A 25,095-nucleotide genomic window follows, 5' to 3' on the forward strand; every position below is an offset into this window, starting at 1 on the left:
ATGCAGAAGGCTTATAATATGCATTAGAGTGACACAGTAAAAGTGGAAAGAGAAGTCACAGAGTGAGAAATGAAGTAGGGAGGATGAGACCACAATGGGTGGCAATAGGGGTTGTTGGCAAGGTGAGGCTGGGGTGCATCAGGAAATATTTTGCAGTGCAAGTGACACCTAAAGAGAGACTTCAGCAAGCAGAGGAAACTCATTTACTCAGTACTGTAGAGAGTTTTCTATTAAGTACCGTATTTTTTTGCACCATAACTCTCACTTTTTTCCTCCTAGAAAGTAAGGGGAAATGTCTGTGCGTGTTATGGAGCAAATGCCTGCGGGTGGCGGAGGGGATCTGCTGCAGTCATGAGCAGAGGATCCATGGTTCCCCTTCCTCCCCTCCTCCGTGGCTCGCTTTGAAACAGCAAAGCGGGAGAAGAGCCGCGGAGTAGGGAGGAGAGAGGGACAGAGAGCCTGCTTCTTTAAAGGAGCAAAGCGGGAGGGGAGAGGAGCCTTCTCCCCTTATTAGCAGCATCCTTCTTCTTCATTATTAGCAGCATCCTTCTCCACCCACCCCACGCGTGCTTCTTCTCCCCTTAAACCCCTCTCCTGCATTATTAACAGCATCCTTCTCCACACACCCCACGCGTGTTCCTTGTCCCTTGAGTGCTTTTCCTTCCTTCCCCACTTAAAACGTGGTTACAAAGCACGGATCCACATGGATCCTCAGGATTTTTGCCCCGGGGCACCCCAAATTCACCATCAGATCACATAGCATGTCCATGGCTACAGCTTGCACCAAAAAAATCATGCACCCACTGTTGCCTAGGGCCGCAGTGGTGCAAAAACGTGGTTACAAAGCATGGATCCACATGGATCCTCAGGATTTTTGCATTGGGCTACTCCAAACTCACTGTCAGATCACATGTCTGTGGCCACAGCATGAACCACAAAAATCATACATCCACTGTTTCGTTTAGAATATTTTTTTCTTGTTTTCCTCCTCTAAAAACTACGTGCGTGTTATGGTCTGGTGCATGTTATAGAGCGAAAAATACTGTAACCGTGGCTGGCCAGTTCCTTATTGGAAGCATAAATGCAGTACATGAAGTCTCCTGCTGTTGTTTCCCAGCAGCTGGAGCTCAAGAGACATGCTGCCTCTGATCCTGGAAAGTAATGTGCCACAATCAAGGCTAGTACTCATTGACGGCATTCTTCTATGAGATTCTCTAATCCCTTTTAAAAGCCATCTCAGTTGGTGGCCATCAACACCATCATGAGTTCCATAGTATAGCTCTGCCCTGTATGAAGAAGTGCATTTCCTGCTGCAGCTGTCAGGTCACTGATGGTGGTGGGTTGAAAGCATATACACTTCTGCAAGGAGGAGAGAACAAAAATGGGACTAAGGGGAAACTGAATGCAGTCCAGAGTCGTAAAGCAGAATAACACCTGCCCTTTATATTTAGTGGATTACAGTAAATATGTAACACTGTAGTATTGTACTATGATAACGGATACTATAGTTGGTTTTCCAAGAGCATGTGCAAAAGCTGAAAACCACATTTAGTTCTTCATTTTTTCATTGGGAAAAAAACCTATCATTTATGTGGGTACTATCACCCATCTCTTTACTTCTACAGGAACAGTATGTATTCATACATGATGCGATATTGGAAGCTTGTCTGTGTGGGGATACCTCTGTTCCAGCCTCTCAAGTTAGATCTGTATATTATGAAATGAACAAACTGGACCCTCAGACCAATTCAAGCCAGATCAAAGAAGAATTTAGGGTAAGCCATGCCATGGATACATTTTTAAAAGCACAACAGGACAATGGCCTTTGTATTGTAAGGTTTATTTGTTTGTTTTAAAGTGTGAGACCAGAATCTTTCATTATTCTCTGAAGCACAGACTCTCTTTTAAAATTAAAGATACTCATAATCCTATTTTGAAGGCACATTCATTGCCAAGTAGGTCTTCCTCTCATATTGTATTGTTGTTGTTGTTGTTTGTAGACCCTAAACATGGTGACTCCAACTCTGCGCGTGGAGGATTGCAGCATAGCACTTTTACCACGGAATCACGAGAAGAATCGGTGCATGGATGTGCTTCCTCCAGACAGATGCCTACCTTTCCTCATCACAATAGATGGGGAAAGCAGTAACTACATCAATGCTGCACTGATGGATGTAAGCGCCTGTCCTGATGTTAATAGTCTGGAAAATACAGAAAAGCAAATTCAGCAAAAGGGGGCTCAATTTTTGCTCCTGAAAAATGACTCCCCTCCAAAAGTCTTTCAACTTTTGGATATATTTTATATTCTAGATTTGTTTTATCAAATCTATGTTTATAGATATTGTTTAAAGTCTGAAAGCTTTATTAAGAGAACTAGAAAGTGGGGATGGGGAATATTGACAATGGAAATGGCCTAGATGTCTTATCTAGTACTTGAATATTAATTATAATAACACCTAAGAGAGAAAAGAGCTATTCAGAATGTCAAAAACAGTACAATCCTGTGCATGTCTACTCAGATGTTTGTCATTAACATACCACAATAGGATTTACTCCCAGGTAATTGTGTAAACAATACAGCCTAAGTCAACCAAACAACATAATGAAAAGTTTGCAGCAGTGTTTTAGTTTTCTTTCCTTTTAAATTTCATAGTAATTAACAAAGGAAAATAATAGTTGCCAGTTGGTATAGGTAGAATGCAAGCCATTACGTCAGTCACTCTGTTCGTTTCTGAATGAGTGAACATTTCCTAAACATGATTCTTTCTCCCTCCTCCGCTCCCCCCACTCCAGTTAAATGCAGCCATGGAAGTTTTAATAGCACTAATAGGGTATCAGTACAAGGATACTTAAACATGTTTTACACTCTCTAGAGATTTGTAGAGTATCGCTGACATTTTAGAGCAACAGTAATTAAGGCTGTCACACATGCCAAGAAAGCAGACTTTGGAGAAGAATGAAGACATTTAAAATAACCTTCCATAAAAGCAATCCTTTAAAGAGTAATAAAAGTAGTATGCATTTATATAATGTTCTCTGAGGATTAACCTGATTGTAATAAAGGTGTGCAGAAAGATTGTGTCTAGGTAGGGTTGTTTCATTGACATCCATTGATGGTTGCCATCATCACATATCTAATGCAGCCACATGATTGGTGGGTGGCAATAAAGGTGTCAGAGATGCTATGGGAGTGGCTGGTGGCGTTAGTAGATTTCCTCTCGTTTCTGCAGGTGTCATACCTTTGGCTTTGGTGCTAGTTGAGCATGGGCTTGCAACTATGTTGTTCCTCTATTAGCCCTGACATAATAGTGGCCATCTTAACTGGACCATAGGATTGCCACATAATATTTGGTTAATCTGTTCATTGTTTCTAACATACAGTATGAGCAGACCAGAGGTTCTGGCTAGGTTCCATTCCTCCCACACTACACCCCTGCTCTACCCACCTTTTGCCCCTTCTATTGGTAGTATTCATTTAATGTGCAGATTTCAAGAGTGATAGGTACTGCTGGTTCAATGATAATACTACCATAGCACCAGTGTATATTGAGGCTCCATTCGTGTAGGTGGGATCTCGAAACCAGCCATGTCCCTGTCCAACGGTGATAAAATTGCTCCATTGAATATTCCAGCTCCATTCAACAACTGCTGCCCCTTCCATGAAGTCTAGCAAATCATCAGATTTCACCAGTAAAGTTCAGATAATAAACACGTCTGTACATGTCCTCTGTTTCTCTCTCCCATGCTGTTCTGAAGCTATTCAATACCGCTGGCATCTATTAATGCCCTTATGCTTGAGTTCTCTTTGTTGCAGCTGATACTTCCTTATTAAAGCTTTAATCCTGACAGTTTTGCTCAGTGGAATTATCTTTTCTCTTGTTTTACAGAGCTATAAACAGCCTTCAGCTTTTATCGTTACCCAGCATCCTTTACCAAACACTGTCAAAGATTTCTGGAGACTGGTTCTAGACTACCACTGCACATCAATAGTTATGCTCAATGATGTAGATCCAGCACAAGTAAGTCACAGAAATGAGCGGAATGAAACATCATCATAACTAGCATCTTCTCATTTGTAAAGATCCTTGCTGTGAAAAACGTGATGCTCAAACCTAGCTCCTCCAGTCCCCATAATTTTAACTGATATTGCATCCTTTTCAAGCCAAGACTCCTTCAGGCAATGTGTTGTAGAAAATTGTTGTTGGAACTGTAGCTCGGACTGTTACTCATTACTCATTCCCATTCTGACCATTAACAAAAAGCCAGTCGACTGGTTTTAGTTGCAGTTCCTTTTATGCAGCTGTTCCATTTGCAGTACTGGGGAGGAACACTGGAAACAATTCATTTGTTTAGTGGAGTAATTGTCAACAGTTATAGATAAGCCCCAAAGCTGTAACTTTTAGTTAACTTATTTTACATGTTTAATCATGTTTTATTTATTACATTTGTATCCTGCTTTTTGTCCAAGGAACCTTGTGTGTGTTCTGCATAGAAATTAGTCCATGCTATTCTAGCAACAACCCTGTGAAGTAGATTAGAAAGAAAAATAGTGACTGACATAAGGTCTGAGGTTTTATTGTTGAGAGGGAAATTTGAAGTTTGGCCTGAGTCAGACATTATCCATCGTATTACGCATATGAGCTTAACTTCTATTCCTTGGGGGTTGAAGTGCAACTTAACTGCAACTGATATTATCTTTCTGAAGAAAATGAGCATTGATCAGAGTCAAACCTTTTCTTTTTTAATTGGATAAGGCTTTATATGTGTATCTCCACTGGAACATCCGCCCCCCGTGGAATATAATGCATCAATCTGAGAATAATGCACTATATTGTAGGGCATGCCATTTTAGGGGGTCTTCAATGAGGGGTCTTAAAAATATGTTTTGGGGTGTGAGTAATTTAAATCTATTATTTTTGTGGTTGGACAACATTTAGCTTGTTAAGTCTACATTAGCAAGCACATAAACTGCTCTCAGAAAACCAAAGAATTTTAATTTTACTTGCTTAAAATGTCAGATAATACTATAAAAAACTTTCTCTGCATAAAACATATCCTACTAAGTATACAATACCTTGTAATCATAAAACAACATTAGAAAGTAATGACATCAGTTAAACAGTTCTTAATCATGTTTCTCATGTGTATACACCCTGCTTGCTGCCTCTGTGACTTGTTTCACACACCTCTCTCTAGACTGAGTATGACAGGGCCACTGTAGAACTTGTATGGGCTCATCAATTACCTTGTAAACTTACTACAGTGGAAGTAAACATGTCAAAGGATGTTCATATACCCCATCAGACTAGTCTATCATCTCAAACAGGGATGAAACACTGGGGTTGATAGAAGGTGTCAGAAAGATATCCCAGTGTCTCATCATTTTCACCCCTCAAATTAGTAATCTTTTGGACACCAGCTCTCCACTCCTCACTGTCATCTGAGCACAAGAGTGCCTGCATTATCATTTCTCTGAATGCATACCCTGCTGAGCTCTGGATGCTTGCAAAACAGCATTCACCGCAGCCTTCCTTTGGTAGCAAAATGGTAGCTGCCTATCTTGGCATTAGACTCAAACAATGGATGCAAAATTGCATAATTCCTGACCACTGTTCCTCTACAATTTCATGTGCATAGTATGTACTTCTTAATTAAATGTTTTAACTAAGCAGTGGATTCATCATGAACAGTTTTAATAGTTACAGGAAAGTATTTGTATTAGCATTAGAATAATTTTGTTATCATTTTTATGAAAATCATCACTAATGCAAGTCAGTATTTACAAATTGCAGACACTCCCCTTTTATATTTCTAAACCCCAGCCACACTCACCTATCTCAAGGGAAATATATGAAATGCAAAATCCTTGTTTTTGTGCGTGGGTAGGTTGTTTTTCAGAGTGAAAGAGGAAAGGCTCCAGGGTAAAAAGGGTAAAAGACTTTTAGCTGCCACTAAAATGCATATTTGAATATCTGCTCCCTGATTTGAATATACAAGAGCACTAAGCTGTTTTAGCTTCCCATTGGTCTTAGCTGCCTTTTAAAACTACTGGGGCATGCTTGCTCTCAGGTACTACATCTGCTCTGGTACTTTCACCAGTGTCAGTTACAAGATTTTAATTAACAGATTCAACTCAGTATTCAAAGGGTAAAAGGGACGCGGAAAGTGGAAAGGGAAAGAGCAATCATAACGTTCATTTACACTTTTAATTTTAAATAACTCCTTTATCCCTATATTGCATCAGTCACACAGACTATTCATTAGATTGGTTACCAAAGCATAATAAAAACATTTTGTTCATACACTTAAAGCCAAATCATTCATTTGTATTATGTTTGAAAAGTCCTAATATGAACACAGTCCTCATGCTAGCAGGAAAAGTTTCCTTTTGTGCTCACCTCACTATTGTTCCCAAGTCTTGCCCAGGAGAATTCCTGGGTAAGTACATCCCTTGGAAACCCTCCACATTTTTTTCTTTTCCCACTGTGTCAGGTGTGTCTGTTTCTATTAAAAAATCCATAGCTCACTTATAAATTGATTTCTGGGAATATTGGAAGGTGAAGGATTAAACAGCCCTGTAAGACTGTTCAACCTACACAGCGTTATCTAACACGTAAATCAACCAGAATACAGCTCTGTAATGTCTGTGAGCCCCTCTGGCTACTATTTCCCATACTTAAACTTTCTGGGACAAATTTTCAAAGGAGAAACAAGACATTCACAAATATAAAAATCAGCAAAACTTCCAGGCAGCTCTGGTATTATCCAGTAGTGGTGAACTGAAAGCAAAATGTTGCCTCTGGGAATTTAGTAACGGATAGGGTTCGGTTTCCAGCTATGAACTGTTTATCATACCCTGGGGATAGAGACTGGGCTTCTGGTGGTGTGTGCGCCTCAAATAATGCCCAACACATTGAGGTGTTTGACAGCACCCTTGCATGCTGTCACAGGCTATTGCTAAACTGATGTTTAATGTCAGAAATCTGTCACTCCAAATGCCGAAAAGGTTTAAGAATTTAGCAGCAAGCAATACTAGGGAAAAATTGTATAAAAGAAGATGAGTATAGTTGGACTAAAGCAAACCCAATTCAAAATCTGGTTCTGACCTAAGGTTCTACATTGTGCTCAAATATCTCCAGAGACACCAACTCCAATATGACTATCCTAGATAGAATGCTCTCCTCAGAGAAATCCATCTGTGTACTTCCCTGGATGCTTCTCAGAAACAGGTGGAAGTTTTTTGTTCTGCCAGACATTTAGGAATTAGCCTGAGAGCTTATTGCAGCTGGTGTTCATTTTTAAATTATTGATTTTATACAGTTATAATTAGATTTATTTTATCGTTTCATTGAAAGGGGTCCAGAAATGCTGTAAATAGATAAACAGAAATAAAAGTCTAGTAAAAGGGTTGTACATCAATTATATACCCACTGATTTCCATGGAACCTATATATATGTAACTCTGAACAAGATAGTACTATGTGAGAATTAGAATTGTTCCTGTGTGATTCGGCAAAAGTTTTGTAACCTTGTTAATGAACAAAAAATATATTAAGGCTTAAAATGCTGACTTTTTGTTGGAAACCTGCAAAATAAGTTACGATCCATAGCTCCAATGGGGGTCCAGTACGCATATGAAGCTCTATACAAGCATAGGTAATGGCATACTGTTGCATGCCATGCCGTCTGACAAGCGGTGAGAGTTGTGCACTTACCCAGGGCTCAGTTTTCTTGGAAGAAAGGTCAGCAGAGATCCTAGTGTCTTTTAAGATACATGATTTTATTTAGGATGGAAGGGCTCACAGCATTGACACCTCTTCATTAGTCAAAGCTTTGGCTCCTCTGTCGCAAGCATCTCCTTGCAGCTCACTCAGACTGCAACTCTCTAGCCTACACCCCGCCCCCACTGGACTTTTGGATGTTTGTCACTTAGATGCAGCTATTGCAACCCAGCTCATCCCTTTGAAATGGCACTGCAGTGGCCATCTGGTCTTCATCTTCAAAGAAACTTGCCTGACCCCTTCCCCAAATAATATATGCATTTATATTTATATGCATTTACTGTATTTGAACACTACACTAGTTTTTACATTTTAGTACACGTTACCTGGCCAGAAAACTGTGTGGCAAATTTTGGAGAATTGTGAAGGCAGGCTGTCCTTTGGTTTGTGTATTATTTCAGAAAGGGCAGATTAGGTATGTTCACCTTCAGATTTGAACTAAATCAAGCTTCTCCCTCATCTCTGCTCTTTAATGCTTGGAAGTGATTTAGCATTTGGAGCATTCCCCAGCACAGAGAGGGACAGGGCACCCGCTCTTCTATGGAGCGCTTTGGGCACATTGGCCCACCTGTTAACATGTGAAAGCCAGTGGATTAAGCTATAGGGCGACATGCCGAAACATATTTTGTAGATAATATGTCTATGTGTTTATTGATCTTTTTGTTCTACAGCTGTGTCCACAATATTGGCCTGAAAATGGAGTTCATCGACATGGTCCTATTCAGGTGGAGTTTGTTTCTGCTGATTTAGAAGAAGACATTATCAGCCGGATATTCCGGATTTATAATGCAGCAAGAGTAAGGACCTTATTCAGTTATTTGTTTCTTGGAAGATGGTCAAAAAATCTAATTCACATGTGGATTTATAACAAATAATAATTATTATGGTTCCTAGCTTTATTGAGTTCCTTTGTATTGCGCCTGATGTTAAATTGAAACAAACTTTTTACATGTAAAACTGTATGCTCAGAATGCAATGCTCAGAAAAGGCCTACTTAGCTAAACAATAATCATCTACTACCTTCTACTTAAGAAAATGTTGTAGAAGTCTACTCAGCTTTTTTTCCAGAGTTTTCTTTTAAAATTATTGTGCTTAGTAATGAGAGGGACAAAATTGACAAGCCTTTTTATTTGGTGATATATGTAGATAAGTTTCCAAAAATTAAGGGGGCATATTAGAACTTGAGGTTTTGAATATTTCCACACCCCAGGGTTGCAAGATACAGCTTAAAAGGCTTGAAACCTCTTTTGGATATTTTTCAAATCCAAAGTGCCAATTGAAACTTTCTTTTATCTCACAGCATTCAGAAATGTAAATCAAGATTATTGAATATGTAGGATTGTCAAGAATGAGAAAACATTTCCTTCCCTTTCTTATAAATTAGTAGAAAGATTTCATTCACATATAAAATGTGTCTTTGGAGAGAGATGCTAATGAAGTGATGTTATTCTGAATATGTTGGTCTTTATTTGGCTTATTAACAATCAGTCATCACACAACGAAAGTTCATTCTGAAAATTTGAAAATGATGAGCATATAAAAAGGGCAGCCATAATTGGAGCTATATTGCAAATTTCACTTTGCCTAGCTGGTGATTGCTATAATATTGGCTCTTGCAGCTGTACCATTGTTCCACTCTAGTATATTTGTATATTCAGCAGTTTAGAAAATCATCTTAATATATCTCTGAGATTCAGAGTCATAACTCCCAAGTGAGAATTCCTGTAGCAAATAACAAGTAGTAATCTGCTTTAATAATCACTGTTGATGAAAGCATGTAACGTATATATTATTTGGATGTAGAATAAATAATGCTGTCTTTTTATTCTTCTACTGGTTGGGTCCCCACAGCCCCAGGACGGCTATCGAATGGTGCAGCAATTTCAGTTCCTAGGATGGCCCATGTATAGAGACACTCCTGTATCCAAACGTTCTTTTCTGAAACTCATACGTCAGGTAGACAAATGGCAGGATGAATACAATGGAGGTGAAGGCCGTACAGTCGTCCATTGCTTGTAAGTGAATATTGGCCACTAGCTTAGATGGCTTTAAGAGGGAAAAAAGACAAACATTAGGCTTGGTTTTGGCACAGAAACTGCTTGGGTTATGCTGTATGATGACTTCTGTTGGGAGAGAAACAGAGGAAATGTTAATTCTCCTTGACTTCTTCAGTGACTTTCAATACCATCGACCATGGTATCCTTCTGGAGTGGCCTGTCCAAGCTCAGAGTGGGTTTCACTGTGGTGGTTCCAGTCCTACTTGGATGGTCATTTCCAGAGGGTGATGCTTGGAGAATGTTCTTCAGCCCTGTGGAGCCTTCAATGTGGGTTCCTCAGGGTTGATCTTATCCCCCATGATGTTGAACACCTACATGAAACATCTTGGAGTACATTGCCAACAATATGTTGTTGATGACTCCTCCTTTACATTTGCAGGTGTGGTAGTGGATGTGCTGGACCTTTGTCTTGCCTCTGTAATGGACTAGATAAGAGAGTTCCAGTACTTCTTTTTCTAGAAAAATAGCAATAGTTTTTATGCTATACATCGGTATTTTGATGCTTTTATATTGTACACCCTGTGATCTTTGAATGAAGGGCAGTATAGAAATTGAATTATTATAATAACAACAGTACACATTATTCCAAGGGTGTTCATACCATGATTTGTATAATGATATGATACTGTATTTCAGTCTCTTTTTTTGCCTTTATTCATCAAGCTTATCCACCACACCTCAAGATATCCCTCTTGCTCTACTACAGCTTTTTAAAAAATCTCATCCCTTACTTATTCTACCAAGAACTAACTATTCACTTTCATCTCTGCCCCACTCCCGTTCCTAAGAACTGTAAGGTGTCATTGTTGGGGGGGTTAAAACTGCTTGCTATGGTTCCCCCCAAAATTATCACTTGCCCCCGATCATGGTGTCTAGTTTTCCCACCTGTTGAATAGAAATTATAATTCCTAATCTTGTGAGGTTTGGCTTATTAATGGTTTGAGATCCATATCTGGGAGGTCCTTTTAAAATGCAAATTGATATCATCTCAATTATGTGTATTATTAAATGGCTGTACCACATCTCCTGCACACACGCATATACATCACTTCAGGCAGCACAGAAAGTGGGGGAAACCATCCAACATAATCCTTTTAAATGACTTAATTTTAATTAAAATGCTCAAAGAATGGCACAATATCATCCAGTATTTGGCAGCAGGGAATATTCTTTTCATCCTGCCTGGATGTGACAGATGTGCCATATTGTCACTTCCTTTGAAAATCAACCATTTGTGAGTTCTAGCTTTAAAAAACTGCAAGCTAACTAGTCTGCACTCTGGTAATTATTAAGGTTTATTATTTTCAATGAAGTGGAATCTAAAGATGCTGATTAGAATAGTTGTGGAAATAATAGAGTTTCCAGAAGGAGAGAGATTATCTATGGTTATTTTTAATTTTCAGAAGAAAGTTTTATTAAATGCTATATCTAATCATGCATCTGAACACAGAGGCCTCACATTTTTGTTTTCTCATCTTATTAGACAGATACAATACTCTCAATCTGTTAAAACATGTCTTAAGAACTAGGATCCAGACCATGAGTTTGTTTCCACTACCCCAAGCATAGATTCCTGGTTAGTATGGGCCATGGGTAGTGGATATAATGGAAAGCCTTAATTGTGGTTCAGGCCAGTAGAGGGAATTTTGGAAGTTAAAGAATTAAGGGTCCAGAAGAGAAAGCATGTAGTTCTGGAGACCGCTTCTGATCCCTCAACCATGGTTGGGAGTATTGAATGTGAATTGGCCCCTGAATTGGATCATGATTTAATTCAGTTCCAAAAGTAAAGTTGTTTTCTCTGCAGCCACTCTTCCTGCTTATTTCCACAAGACAAAAACAAGAAGTTTGGGAATCTCTCATACCTTCAGTAGTGTGTAGGTTTGTTTGTAGGTTTTTAGAACATTGAGCAATTAGAAATTGCACCAAAATGAGGATAGTTCAGCTAAATGAATCTAGACATAATCTGATACTGATCAATTGTGTTAGTACAAAACATTAGAACATAGGAAACTGCTTTATCCAAGGTCAAAATATTTGTCCATTTAGCCCATTGCTTTTACTCTTGACTGCCAGAGGCTCTCCGGTGGCAATGAGTTAAAACGTAATCAGATAAAGTGGAATTATAGAGGTTTTATATCTACAAGAAATAAGACCAACAGGTGGACTTCACTTTGATCTGGACCATTTTATATATTTTCTTGTACTGGAAGAGTTAAGGGTTTTTTTTAAAAAAAAAAATCCATTTGAATTTCATTTTTATAAATAATTGTAAGTTTGTTCTTCAGTTGTTAAAAAACTGGAGGACATGTAACCATTTAGTTACCTTCCAAGACATGTGTGAACTTTGCGTGTCCACATGTAGATATGGTATAGCCAGAGAGTGCTTCAATAACAAGACTGTCACAAAAATCCCCAACACCCACCTTGTGAAATAGGCTGGTGTTGTTTAGAAACAATAGTCAAGAAAGTAAGAAGTTTCAGCGCTACACCAAAAAAGCCTGAAATCAGGCTATGGGACTTAAATGCAGTAGATGCTCTGTGAACCCTCAAATATTGTCCTTATCACAGTCCAGGTGGATTGGCACATCAACATATGTCATACTGGGTTTTTTGGGGGGGAGGGAGACCCACATGTACTATTAAGGGGAAATAACACAAAGCTACAAAATAATCAAGTCATTGCTTTTCTTGCAGAAATGGAGGTGGCCGCAGTGGGACGTTTTGTGCAATCAGTATTGTTTGTGAAATGCTGCGACACCAGAGGGCTGTTGATGTTTTCCATGCTGTGAAGACCTTGAGGAATAATAAGCCTAACATGGTGGACCTTCTGGTATGAGCTTTTAAACTGCTCTACTAAGTAGGAGGGGAAATTCCTATTATCATAAGGCACAGTGACATTTTTGAGATTTAAACTGAGAGCGGTTCATAAAAGCAAGCCTGTTGTTTTCTAAAGGGGATAATGAAATCACATGGCTTGTAAAAGTATTTTACACTGCTTTCCTCCCAAGGAGACTTGTTCAGTGTATGCTGGGGTTTTTTGTGAAAACTTTCAACAGAACATCCTTATTAATTTCCCTTTCTGTCAGTGCAATCCACATGGAGAACAGCCTTTGTGTGGCAGAAATAATAGTCATGTAAAATGAAATGCCAGATTTTCAAATTATATATTTTATAAATAGCTTAATCTCCTAATATTTATCAAGACTGTGAATTTCAGTTTGACATTCAGAGTATTGCATTTAATTATGGCTCTTCTATCTTGCAGAAGGATTAAAAGAGTTCAGAAACAAAGGGCCAAGAGCAATTATTTCCTTGTAGAGTGTTTTAAGGAACTTCTTATATGTAGAATTGCTGAAATGCCAGCTGTTGTTCTATAAAAACTATATAGGACATCGCAAAGCATCAGGGTATTATGGTCTACTTTGTTCATCAGTAGTGTAAGGAAGGATGCATCCTGCTAAAAGGGCATTTGGATGGCTAAACAAGTACTTGGTCATTGTGATTTCAGCGTTTGGTTTATATTTATTTTACCCTTCTTCCAAAGAGCTCAGAGTAACATATATGGCTCTTTCCTTCCCTCTGTTCTATCACTTTTCTGTAATAGAAATTTCCAAGTGTTCTACTTATTTATTTGCTTATGTGAACAATCTTATTGCCAATGCAATAGGGTTTTAAAACTGATGATCATTAACCATGTATAAATCTGCACAGAAATTTGTATTATTATGTAATTATAACTAATTGAAAAAGAAAACTTGTGTCCTTGATTTAGTCCTTGCTGCAATTGACATTGGTTTCATGTTTTGATTTTCCAGGATCAATATAAATTCTGCTATGAAGTGGCTTTGGAGTACTTGAATTCTGGCTGATGGAGCAAATAGTGCTGGGAGGAATCAAAACCTTTCACCACCACAATCAAAGCAAGTTGCTTCATGATATCTGTGTGTATGAGATGAGGACTTCTCAGTGTTATGCTTATATTGCTTTGTACTGGCTCTTTTTAAGAGCCCAAGAGCGTCTTTCCAAAAAAATAAATGCTTGCACTGCCCATTTTCCACAGTATGGCCGTTGCTTGAGACACCTACAAATCCCACAGTAACACAAAAAATGCACTTCAGTGATTGGAAACCACTATCATATAAATCCATCAACTTGATATACCAGTCTAGTCACCTGGTAAATTAAAGAGCACAATTCTATTCTAATGAAGAAATTTGTACTTTTCTGTTGTACTTTTTTGTTGGCAGTGATCCTCTGTTGTTGTCAGAGACTATAGTGTACATTTTTGTTCTGTGGAGAATGCCGTCTAGCATTTTGATAATGTATTTTAGTTACATTTGTATCCTATTTGCTCCTAATAAAACAAAGCATTTGTAGCTTCAACCTAACTAATAGCTACACAAACAAACCACATTAACTTTGCTGAATTGTATTTTCTGTCCAACTTGTATTGTTTCAGAAAGGAGACTTGACAGACTTTCCATTAAGAAAATGGAAAAAATACAGGATGATCAGATTAATATATCCAAAGCTTTTTCCCCATTTGTTTATATTGTAAATATTTTTTTGATTTCATCAAATTATTTATTCATTAAAAAGAAATCTTTTGTGAAGCACAGTGAGTGACAATCATTTTTATTAAACCCTGAAAATGCTTAATGTATTATACTGTAAACATTTGTTTACCCTGTCTGGCTTCTCAGCTTAATAAATAATTACATATGCAATACAATCTCATTTAATAAATAGACTGCTATGGCATGGAACTGCCTTCAGCTTAACTTAGTACAAGGCTTTCAAATGATTACATTACTGTGGCAGAGTTAGACATTCTGATTCCTGAGAGGTCATAGCTCAGCATTTGAACATGTATACATTTCCTTTGTACATAACATTCCAAAAACCAATCCTTACTATCTTTAGTCAAATAATATTTTCCCTGGGTAAGAAACCTGCCAAATTACAGACAAATAGGTCCAATGACTTTTGCGCTAGTTATCTGTAACTAAACCGCCTGTCAAGGAATGAAGTGGGGATATTACGATATTATTATAATCTTCATTTAATTTGAGGGTGGTGGAAGAGAAGAACTAAAAGCGATTAACTTTCTTGGTAAAATCATTCCTTCTAATTACAAGCTTTTCCTATGGCATTTGCTTTCCCTTCCCCTGTCACCCTTCCTTGGTGGTTTCCTTATACGGTAGTAGGCTTAAAGACATTTAGTTTTGCTTTTGTCATACATATCTGGATCACCAAACATCATGAACCGAATCGCTTCAAGAGCCACTGCTTTGATTTGTATCACCTTGTACAAACCCCACTCTGACAAGCCCAAAATCCAAAACTGATACAAACCCCTAGTATGTGATGTTAGGTGTTAAACATGCTCCTGATGGGCTGCCCCCCTGAACAGAAGTTTCCAGACCATCTTCAAGACCATCCCCAACATTGAGTGCGTTTACAGTGGTTCAGTCAGAAACCACAAGGGCTTTGGTCCTTGTGGCAATATTATATCTGTCCAGGAGCAGCCAGAGCTGGCAAATCAGCTGGAGCTGCAAAAAGGGTGCTGGGAACTGTAGCTGTGGTAAAGGTAAAGCATCTGGGATTCTTTAGGTGAAGCCATCTGCTTCAAATGTATGATGTGTACAAAGCTTGAATCTGTGCAGTGTTTCTCACCTCACTATATGTCTTTGTGGTCCTAATTGGAGAGAAACAAATTGACCTCTTTTACCTGGTCCCAATGTGAGCGGCAGTTGCATCCTGTTGCATCGGACCCCAAGCCTCTGGAAGCAACACATGACTAGGCGGCTGGTGGTTGGGAAATCCCAGGGCAGGCCATGTGGTACGACAGGAGTCCCCGCCAGCTCCCAATTTGAATTCTGGTCAATCAGGTTACACTAAGGGAGAGAAAAGACATATATTAAAGTGAAAGTGTATCCTTGTTTGTTCTTACAAAATCATGTAACCATTATTGTTAAAATATGTTATCCTGCACTATATCGAATGTTAAAAATCTTTTATGCAGCATAGTGAAATTTCCTACTAAATGCTTTGAGTCATTTTGACATCACACTCTCATGACTAACTGGGAAGGTAATTGCAGTGTAGCTGTTGGTGATTACTGAGAAGGATAAACCCTCTACCATAATAAGAACCAGCTTTCAAAAATATTTCAGCCAAAAAGTTAAGTTTTCAAACACAGAAAAGGTACAGATAAGTACCTTAACTTTTTCCATTAATAACTTTTTCCAAGTTCTATCCCTGCATGACACTTTCTTGACTAATTGCACTCATATTGGAGCAACCCTTATTCTAATGCACACATTTTCCTGGTTATTAAAAAATTAGTTTACAAGGAAGGGCCCCAGACTCGACATCTTGCTTCAGGAAGCTAACAATAGCTTCTTGTAGTTCTTCTCTAACAGAAGAAAATGTACCTGGAAATGGAAATAATCCTAGGTAACATATCTGGATAAAAGCATCCTGAAGCTGAGGCCTCATACAGATAGCAATTTTTCATTAAAGTTCTAACACCGACTTTAAAGAAGAAGTGTTAACATCAGTCAAGAGTGGCAACCAACAGGGCAGAGAAGACTGAAAAAGTAGCCAAAAAGTTGCTTCACTAGACACTGGTGTGTAACTGATTTTCTATTTCGCTAGATCTGCTTTTCAAAATGCCAGTCATTGCATGTTTTCATTCATTGGCTAAAAACACTGAAAGCTGGGAGCAGACTCTCACAAAACAAATTAGCTGAACAGTACCTGCACATTTGAACTTGTACTTCAGATTTTACAGAAGCAGTCACAGGTTCCAGCTCGTGTGTGGTGGGAATGAGGACAGATTATACACATTTGTGGGTTGAAAATAGGCCACAGCTATATTTGGACATACAACTGGCAAGCATGGTTGGGCATGGCAGTAGGGCAGGGATCTAGGCTGCTCCACTTAAAATGTACATTGCTGGAATATACTGTTCATTATCTGTATGGCTTCTGCTCACACTTTCTTCAAAATATAACACAAATTAAACTGGTTATTTTATTACATCTCTTAGCAATTCTGATTTGTAAAAGTATGGCGGTCAATATATATAGATTCTAACTGGGTGTGAAATATTTCACAATTCAAGGCAGGTAGAAGCTTCCCACCTGAGAAAAAGAAGTGAATCTGATACAGGCCCTTGAAGGCTTAATTATCAGATTTCTGACTCTGTGTCCTTTAGTCCTTGCAGGTTTTGTATCAAATGCCTGCAAGGTACCTGCCAAATTAGACTTAAAAAGAGCTGACCTTTGCTGGCAAAACAGCTTAACTTGTCTTAATTTGTATCAGAAGCACACACTTGAAGCCAGTGCTATTTGTATTGTTCCTCCTGTACTTGGGAACTAAGGAAGAAATGGAGTGCTTCCAGCCAAGAAATGCTATTCCACAAACTGATTTTTCTGATTGGAATTTTCTGTGCGTGCAACAGGCAGGCTAGCTTTCGCATGTTCCATCATGGAAATGGTGGCTAGTCTGCAGTTTGCCACCCATCCCAATGGGTGGAGGAAGATGGAATGTATCCATATTGTTCTTGTTTAGCTCTGTTTGTATCCTTCCACTCCATTACTCCATCCCTTGCCCTCTACTACTGAAATATACTCAGAGTTAAGAGTGGATTTCATGCTCTTTATTCAAGCTCACAGTGGTGAGGAGGAATGGAAGTTCCCCCAGGAGGTCTGCCTTATATACATTATTTACACAATGGGCCCCATGTGATTGGCTAATTCTGAGATTCTCCTGTAGGCCAATCAGGTTGTGGATTCCCTTCCACCTGGAGCTGGATTGGGTGGCTGCATTCTGATTCCTATTGTTCTAGGACCAAACAGACTGCTGCCTTTTGGATCCTATTCAACTCAGTACATAACAACTACCTTTTTTCCTATATCAGGCATGCACACAGGTATGTTTGTACCTGTGCATGCATAAGAGCTCAAGAGCAAATGCTACCAGTTTGTTACACAATGGGCAAAATGACAAAGTCACATGACCCTCACCTTTCTATGAGTTCCATATATATCGTATTTTTCGCTCTATAAGACGCACCAGACCATAAAACGCACCTAGTTTTTGGAGGAGGAAAACAAGAAAAAAAAAAATTCTGAATCTCAGAAGCCAGAACAGCAAGAGGGATCACTGCGCAGCGAAAGCAGCAATCCCTCTTGCTGTTCTGGCTTCTGGGATAGCTGCGCAGCCTGCATTCGCTCCATAAGACGCACACACATTTCCCCTTACTTTTTACGAGGGAAAAAATGAGTCTTATAGAGCAAAAAATACGGTAATAATAGGCCAGTCAATACTCGCAGCAGCATTCAACAACTGCTACAGCCTCCAAACCATCTTCAAGGAAAGCTAATGTAGCGCACATTACAGTAATTTAGCCATGACGTTACAATGGATCACTGTGGCAGGGCTATCCCAATCCAGGAATGGCTATAGCTGGCAAAACAATCCTAGCTGGAAATAGGTACTCTTAACCACTGCAGCCAGTTGGGTTTCCCATGACAAACCTGGATCCAAAACTATGTGTCTTCTCCTTCAAGGGGAGTGCAAATCTGTCCAGAACAGGTTCTTTCTCCATTTCCCAAATACATGAACCACCAACCAAGAGTGTCTCTGTCTTTTTAGGATTCATTCTCATTTTGTTAGCCCTCCCCTCATAAAGGCTATTACTGCTTCCAGACACTGGTCTACCATCTGCACTGCTGCACCTGATTCAGATGGAATGGAGACAGAAAGAACTGTGTGTCATCAGCATACATGGTACCTTACTCAAATCAGATGACCTTGCCTTGAAGCTTCATATAGCTGTTGAAAGAGTACCATACGTGGAATGAACCCCTGCACTATAATAGCCACAGGCCAAGCAAGTAGGGCAGGAAAGCTGAAAAAAACACATTTGGCAACCAATGCACTTCTAAAAGGCCAGGGACACAGTTTTCCACAGCCCTCTTGGGGCTAGGGTGCCTCATTTACCAGAAGTAAGGTAAAGGTAAAGGACCCCTGGACAGTTAAGTCCAGTTAGAGGTGACTATGGAGTGCGGCACTCATCTTGCTTCAGGCCGAGGGAGCCGGTGTTTGTCCACAGACAGCTTTCCAGGTCATGTGGCCAGCATGACTAAACCACTTCTGGCACAACAGTGATGAAACAGCAGTCAAACATGGGTCGGTCAGTCCTAAGAGATAGGCGAGTGCTGTTCTGAAGGGACGGGCGATGTTATTTTACCAGAAGTAATGTATTTAGCATTAACTCTGGAAGTGTATATTCAATTCTGACCAAAGCCTCCTGGTGTAGATTTTGCTCTAAGAGGTTGCCAGATGTGAAATAATTGGCATTATTTTCAGCTCTCATACCCCACTAAGCAGAATTCCCCCAATGCTGCTTTTTGGAAGTGATCCTGTACATAACACCATGTTTCCACCGTCCACAGACGGATGTCATGCTTGATGGCAAGCAGAACCAGCAGAGTTGCACTTCCCTTGCCTCTCTCTTGATCAGAGGTGGCCTGTCTCGTTTTTGCCACCTGAGGCGAAATGGGAAGTTGCTGTCTCCCATGGCCATTGCCACCCATACCTGCCAAAGCCAGGGTCACACAGTTTACCAGGTCTCATGGCTGCAGCATCAGCTTCCAGGTTCTTGTGGCAGCCCCCCCCCCCACCATGGGAGAAGCAGTAGCGGCTTTTGCATTCTAGCGCAATCTCACCAGAACTCAGAAGGCAACATGGCAGCTGCTCCTACTTACTTCCCTGGGGCCAGGGTAGGGCAGGAGGCATTTGCAGTGGCACCAGAGAAACAGCTTCTTGCAAGAACCCAGACGCCACTATCACTTCTGTGGTGAGGGGCCTCCACCTCTGGAACCTGCTCTTCTCACCTCTCTGGTGAAGGGGGGCCAGGAGGCGCCTTTGGAACTCTGGCACCACACCACCAACAGAGGAGGGTCAGCAGCAGGGGTGAAAGCTCTTGAGAGCTCCCTGAAACCCCAACACCCCCAGGCCTGTGGTGATGCCAGCAGCAGCAAGTAGGGTGGCATGGTGGCAGGCAGGCATCACAGTGGGATCTGCCAACTCTGGATCCTGGCAGGATCCCACCACCTGGGGCAAGTGCCTCAATTTGTCTAATGGTAAGCCCAGCTCTGCTCCTGATACTTGGTTAACCAGGATGACCAAGGCAGTTTCACTGTCAGATCCAGGCCTGAAGACAGGCCTCCAAACACACTCAAAGTTGACCAGCCACTACCTTATTCAGAAATGGGATATTATCAGTTATTTCCCCACTTTTCTATTTAGAATTTACTCTTATTCCAGGCTAGGCAATGCTTCCATTGCTTGACTTTAAAATACAGAACACCTATTTTCCATGTTAAAATAGCATTTGTCTATCTTCATTGCAAGCCTGCCTTCCCACACTGCCCTTTTGTTAACATTAACCAACCTATATGACTGCTTAATATCTTGTGATGAACTGGACAGTGTGTCAACACTGGTACAACGACAGTACTCCACATTCCAAATTAATCTGCTAACACTTCATCTAAAGCCCTATGTTGTAATTTTATCAAACCTTTCACATAGCCGTAGACCAAGCTATGCTATTAAATGCTCTTCATAACCAACCAGCCTGAATAATTTTGCAATGAAATTCTCATGTTCATCACCGTAAAACCTATTAAGGTTACCTCTGTGGTTACCTCTCAGAAACAGCCAGGATCTTCTTGTTGTAAATTGCAAGTTTTGACATTATCAGTAGAATTACTAAAGAGACAAATTAAACTCAGCTGCTCATTCTTGCAGGACTGTGTCAAATCAACTGCTTACTCAAAACAGACAGAAACAATAAGGGGAAAACTGATTTTGCTTGTTTGGACTAAAGCTCTGAAAAGTTGGCCATTTACATTGGGTCTTCGCTTTTGCTCAGTTGGTGATAGCTACAAGGTTGCAGATTCAGTCCCCTTATCGGACAGCTGCATATTCCTGTACTGCAAGGGGTTGGACTAGATGATCCTCAGGGTCCCTTTGAACTCTACAATTCTATGATTCTATGATTTCCATGAAGCAAAATATATGAAATGACTTCTCTATTGGGCCAATTTCCCCTCTGTTTCTTCTACTGCATATTTCATTGGTAAATTCATTTATTGACTCCACATATACAAGGTCATGCAATTCTGCTTGTCATTCATTACTGTAATTTAATTCAGAACTCACAATCAATTATTAGGATCAGAATTCATCCATAAACATGGATCAATAAGAAATGTGGAACTTAACACTGCTCATATGAGAGAACAATTTAAGGGTGCTAACTAATCTGTAATAACTCCAACAGAAGAATTGGAAAGGGCATGAAATAGCTGAGTTTGAACTTTTTTTTTTAAAGAGGCAGTGACTTCCTGTCCCCTTAACAGGTGTTCATTAGAAATGCTGAGATGATTGTGTGATCAGCTAATGCTGCTGTAAGCAGACACTTGTAATTACTTCACATACGTTAAGCTTCAGTTGAACTGCCACAAAGTTCTTGTGCTTCTTTGCGTTCACAGTTCCCACATACATATTCACTTGTGTCTGCCTCCAAACAAAGGATAACACTAAATGCATGTGATGAACTCAACTCAAGTCCATAAAAGCTTGTTGGTCTTTTAAGGTTCGGTGGAACATTTCTAACCGGTGTAAACTGGTTGTGCATGTATGCACCATTGTGGCAGCACCAATGGAGCCTATCTCCAGTGCCTATGGAAGACTTTTTTATTCCAGCAGGAACTGAAGTCTGGCTTTATAGTTTTAACTGATCTTTATCTTTTTTTTGCATTGTATTTCCTGTACACCACTTAGAAATTATATTACTTAAGTGGCTTATAAATTGTTTAAATAAAATTTAAAAATACGGCAAAAGGCTTCCCTTTTTTCTCTATGTTCAGTGCAAGCCATTTGCCAAGGCTTCCCCCATCCCCCTTCTGTGGCTCTTTGTCAGGGGCAGCTGCCATTGTAAATGGGAATCCAGCATTTCCACACAAATCAACACACTTATTCAAAAAACTATATTGCTTAACAGAATAAATAAAATAATCTTAAGTGAGTTACATAAAACCTAAAAATACAACGTTCAATAAAAAAATGTAAAAATGAGATAAAAATAAAATGCATCTGTATATCACCAATACAGTGTACAAAATTTAAAAAATGTTAAGAGTCAGCGACTGGGGAAGCTTGGGTAAACAAAGACTTTATAAGGGGCATTGAATGGCATCCCTGCTTGTTATGAAATGCAACTCCCGTCATTTTATTTTACTTGCTATCAAGAGGTTGAGGGGACGAGGAGAATAACTCAAACGACAAGCAACCATTTTGTGCTTATTCAGTCTTCTTCTGATAGAGCTTTAAAAGTCGGTTCCCAGGGGTAGTTCTGTGACAAAGACCAGTTTTGGCACTGAATGAGAAAAGAAGCTAAAATTGCTTTGCAATATAACTGGAAGTAGAATTGCAACTATAAAATCTGTGCTCAACAGGCAGAAAACATGTTTATGACCCTGTTTTCAGGGCTGATATCCTACCCATATATACAAATTTATATACACTTGCGGAATGCAATTTAGTAACTGAGGAAGGGCTGTTTGTAGCTGTTCTGCTGATTTTGTAATTACTATGCGGTATGCAGTGTCAATATACTGACAAGAAGGGCACTCAAATTACAAATCACACTGTCCTAAGGTGGTGTGCCTAAGTATATGCTAAACTATACTCTGCAGATGTATGTAGATTAAGAGATTTTACTCAATGATGACAAATGGACTTAAATCATGCTCTGGTTCCAGAAGAGAAGCGAAGGCTAGCTTACTGGTGGAACAGGAATAGCCAAACTCTGCACTCACAGTCACATTTGGGGTTTTTAAAAATTTAGTCAGGCATAAGATTTCCTTTCTTGAGGTTACCAGAGTTCAAGAACTCAGACTGGTTCATAAGATCTTCTGAGCTCTGAGGCAAAATTGGTGGTGTTTTACCACCAATGCCTCCCACTCTTGTGTAACAGGATCTCCACCTACTCACCCCTCAAAAAACCATGAAAGGAAGGCACCTACAGGCAACTCTCCACTAAAGCAGAAGACTGGAAAATCTGAGGTTATTTTTTATTTGATAGGCAATCAGGAAAGATACCAACTTTTTACTATTCAGCCTGTAAAACTAAAATAGTAAAAATAAAAATAAAGTACAACTCTCTGCTTTCCACAGTGTCTCACCTTGAGTGGGTGCAAGACTAAGGTAACCGTTCTTGGGAATCAATTTTTGTTGTGATTAAACAGAAATAGGTTTAATGCATTGATACATACAGTAATCATGCTAAATTGTTTGAAGACTTGAAGCTGTTCTAATTTGTGGAGGTAGGGAACCCAGAAAAATATGGCCCTTTATAGGTTAGGCTGAGAGCTGGTGATTGACCCAAGTTAGAAAGTCTGCAAAAACAGTAAGTAGTAAGTTTAAAATATGAAACTGAACGTGTTCAAAGTATTTTCTTTTTGTTGATTAAGGTTGCAAAATTGCTTTTGTTTGTGTTTTGCTGAGAGTTGTGAAACTGTGGGTGTTCAGAGTATGATAGCGTATGCTACAATAACTGCGTTAGTCTTTAAGATACCATAACATGTATTTTTGGGTACCTTATTTCATACATTCCTTTTGAGGGGAAGTCGTCCTCCTCTGGGAAATGCACCAGCACCACCAGTCCCGCCTTAAGCTGGCCTTGGCCATTCATACAGTTTGTGCCTCATTTTTAATTCCATTGTCTTCTTAAAGGGAAATATCCGCAGTTCGGTTGCTCTCTAAATGGGCTTCCCTTAGCTTTTCCTTTATGAAAAATCCTCTATCCTGATATTCCCTTCCCCTCTGCAGGGAGCTGGGACCAATTCGGATGGTCCGCCCCCACCACTTAATGGATCCAAATGGTTTCCAGAGAGTGGTAGGGGATGCTTTATCCCATGTTGATGGCCTTTCAGCTGATTCCCTGGTGGCCCGCTGGAATGTGGAGTTAACCAGGGCTATTGACTGTTTGGCTCCGAAGCGCCCTCTCCGATTGCATGGAGCCCGGACAGCCCCGTGGTTTTCCACGGATCTGAGGGCAATGAAACAATCGTTGAGACGGCTAGAGCGCCGGTGGCAGATGACTCATTTTGAAGCTGACCGGACACAGGTTAGAGCTCAATGTCGAGCCTACCAAGTGACGGTAGTAACAGCGAATAAGACTTTCTTCACCGCCTCTATTGCATCTGCAGAAAACAGCAGCAGGAGACTTTTTCAGGTGGTCGGCAATTTAGCGGAACCACCTGCTTCATTGGGGCCCAGTACGGGCCACAAGATCTCCTGCAATGATTTTGTAAAGTTTTTTGCAGATAAAGTCGCTCAGATTCGGGAAGAGGTAGACGCCACCGTGGGAGCAGGGCCGGGGTGGGAGAGTGCTAGAGTCCTGTCTAGTCAAATTGCGTGGGATCAATTCCAATCTGTTACCTCCGAGGATGTGGACAGGCTGCTTGGACGAGTGAAACCAACCACCTGTCTTCCTTGATCCTTGCCCATCCTGGCTTATAAAAGCTAGCTGGGAAGGGCTGGGCGATGGGCTTCGTGGGGTGGTGAATGCTTCCCTCCGTGAGGGAGCCTTCCCAGACCCGCTGAAAGAGGCGGTTATTAAACCGCTTCTTTAAAAACCATCTTTGGATGCGGGCACGATGGCCAACTATCGCCCAGTCTCAAATCTTCCATTCTTGGGCAAGGTGATTGAGCGAGTGGTTGCTGAACAACTCCAGGCATGCCTGGAAGAAGCGGACCATTTGGATCCCTTCCAGTCGGGATTCAGGCCTCATCACGGGACTGAAACTGCCTTGGTCGCACTGGTTGATGATCTCCGGCGGGCTAGGGACAAAGGTGAGAGCTGTTTCCTAGTTCTGCTGGATCTCTCAGCGGCGTTTGATACCATCAACCATAACATCCTTCTAGACCGTCTTGAGGGGCTGGGAGCTGGGGGCACTGTCATACAGTGGTTCCGCTCCTTCCTCCTGGGCCGTGTTCAGAAAGTGGTTGGGGGGGGGATGAGTGTTCAGACCCCTGGGCTCTCACTTGTGGGGTGCCTCAGGGTTCTGTCCTCTCCCCCATGCTTTTCAACATCTACATGCAGCCGCTAGGAGAGATCATCAGGGGGTTTGGGCTGGGTGTTCATCAGTATGCGGATGATACCCAGCTC

At 40.4% G+C, this 25,095-nt stretch overlaps 1 protein-coding gene and 1 long non-coding RNA gene across 13 annotated transcripts in view; one reads left to right on the forward strand and one right to left on the reverse strand.

Annotated features, from left to right (window-relative positions):
- The window catches only part of PTPRM (protein tyrosine phosphatase receptor type M), a 412,807-nt gene extending 398,356 nt beyond the window's left edge, over positions 1 to 14,451 (forward strand). For 8 of the 12 annotated variants that reach the window (XM_081014113.1, XM_081014108.1, XM_081014114.1 and 5 more), the window contains 7 exons: positions 1,626 to 1,775; positions 2,001 to 2,174; positions 3,888 to 4,019; positions 8,453 to 8,578; positions 9,618 to 9,796; positions 12,533 to 12,668; positions 13,654 to 14,451. In XM_081014113.1, the coding sequence (XP_080870239.1) occupies positions 1,626 to 1,775; positions 2,001 to 2,174; positions 3,888 to 4,019; positions 8,453 to 8,578; positions 9,618 to 9,796; positions 12,533 to 12,668; positions 13,654 to 13,707 (951 nt within the window). In that variant the 3' untranslated portion in view covers positions 13,708 to 14,451. The remainder of the gene's footprint in view (positions 1 to 1,625; positions 1,776 to 2,000; positions 2,175 to 3,887; positions 4,020 to 8,452; positions 8,579 to 9,617; positions 9,797 to 12,532; positions 12,669 to 13,653) is intronic. The other 4 variants (XM_081014112.1, XM_081014116.1, XM_081014118.1 and 1 more) reach the window with 1 other exon arrangement.
- Positions 2,065 to 25,095, reverse strand: part of LOC308481680 — a 38,650-nt gene continuing 15,619 nt past the window's right edge. The window contains exons 2-3 of the long non-coding RNA XR_013988787.1: positions 15,570 to 15,735; positions 2,065 to 2,201 (exon numbers count right to left, since the gene is read on the reverse strand). This is a non-coding gene — a long non-coding RNA (uncharacterized lncRNA). The remainder of the gene's footprint in view (positions 2,202 to 15,569; positions 15,736 to 25,095) is intronic.

Source organism: Podarcis pityusensis, assembly GCF_964106645.2.
Source record: "Podarcis pityusensis genome assembly, chromosome: 7".
Classification (NCBI taxonomy): domain Eukaryota; kingdom Metazoa; phylum Chordata; class Lepidosauria; order Squamata; family Lacertidae; genus Podarcis; species Podarcis pityusensis.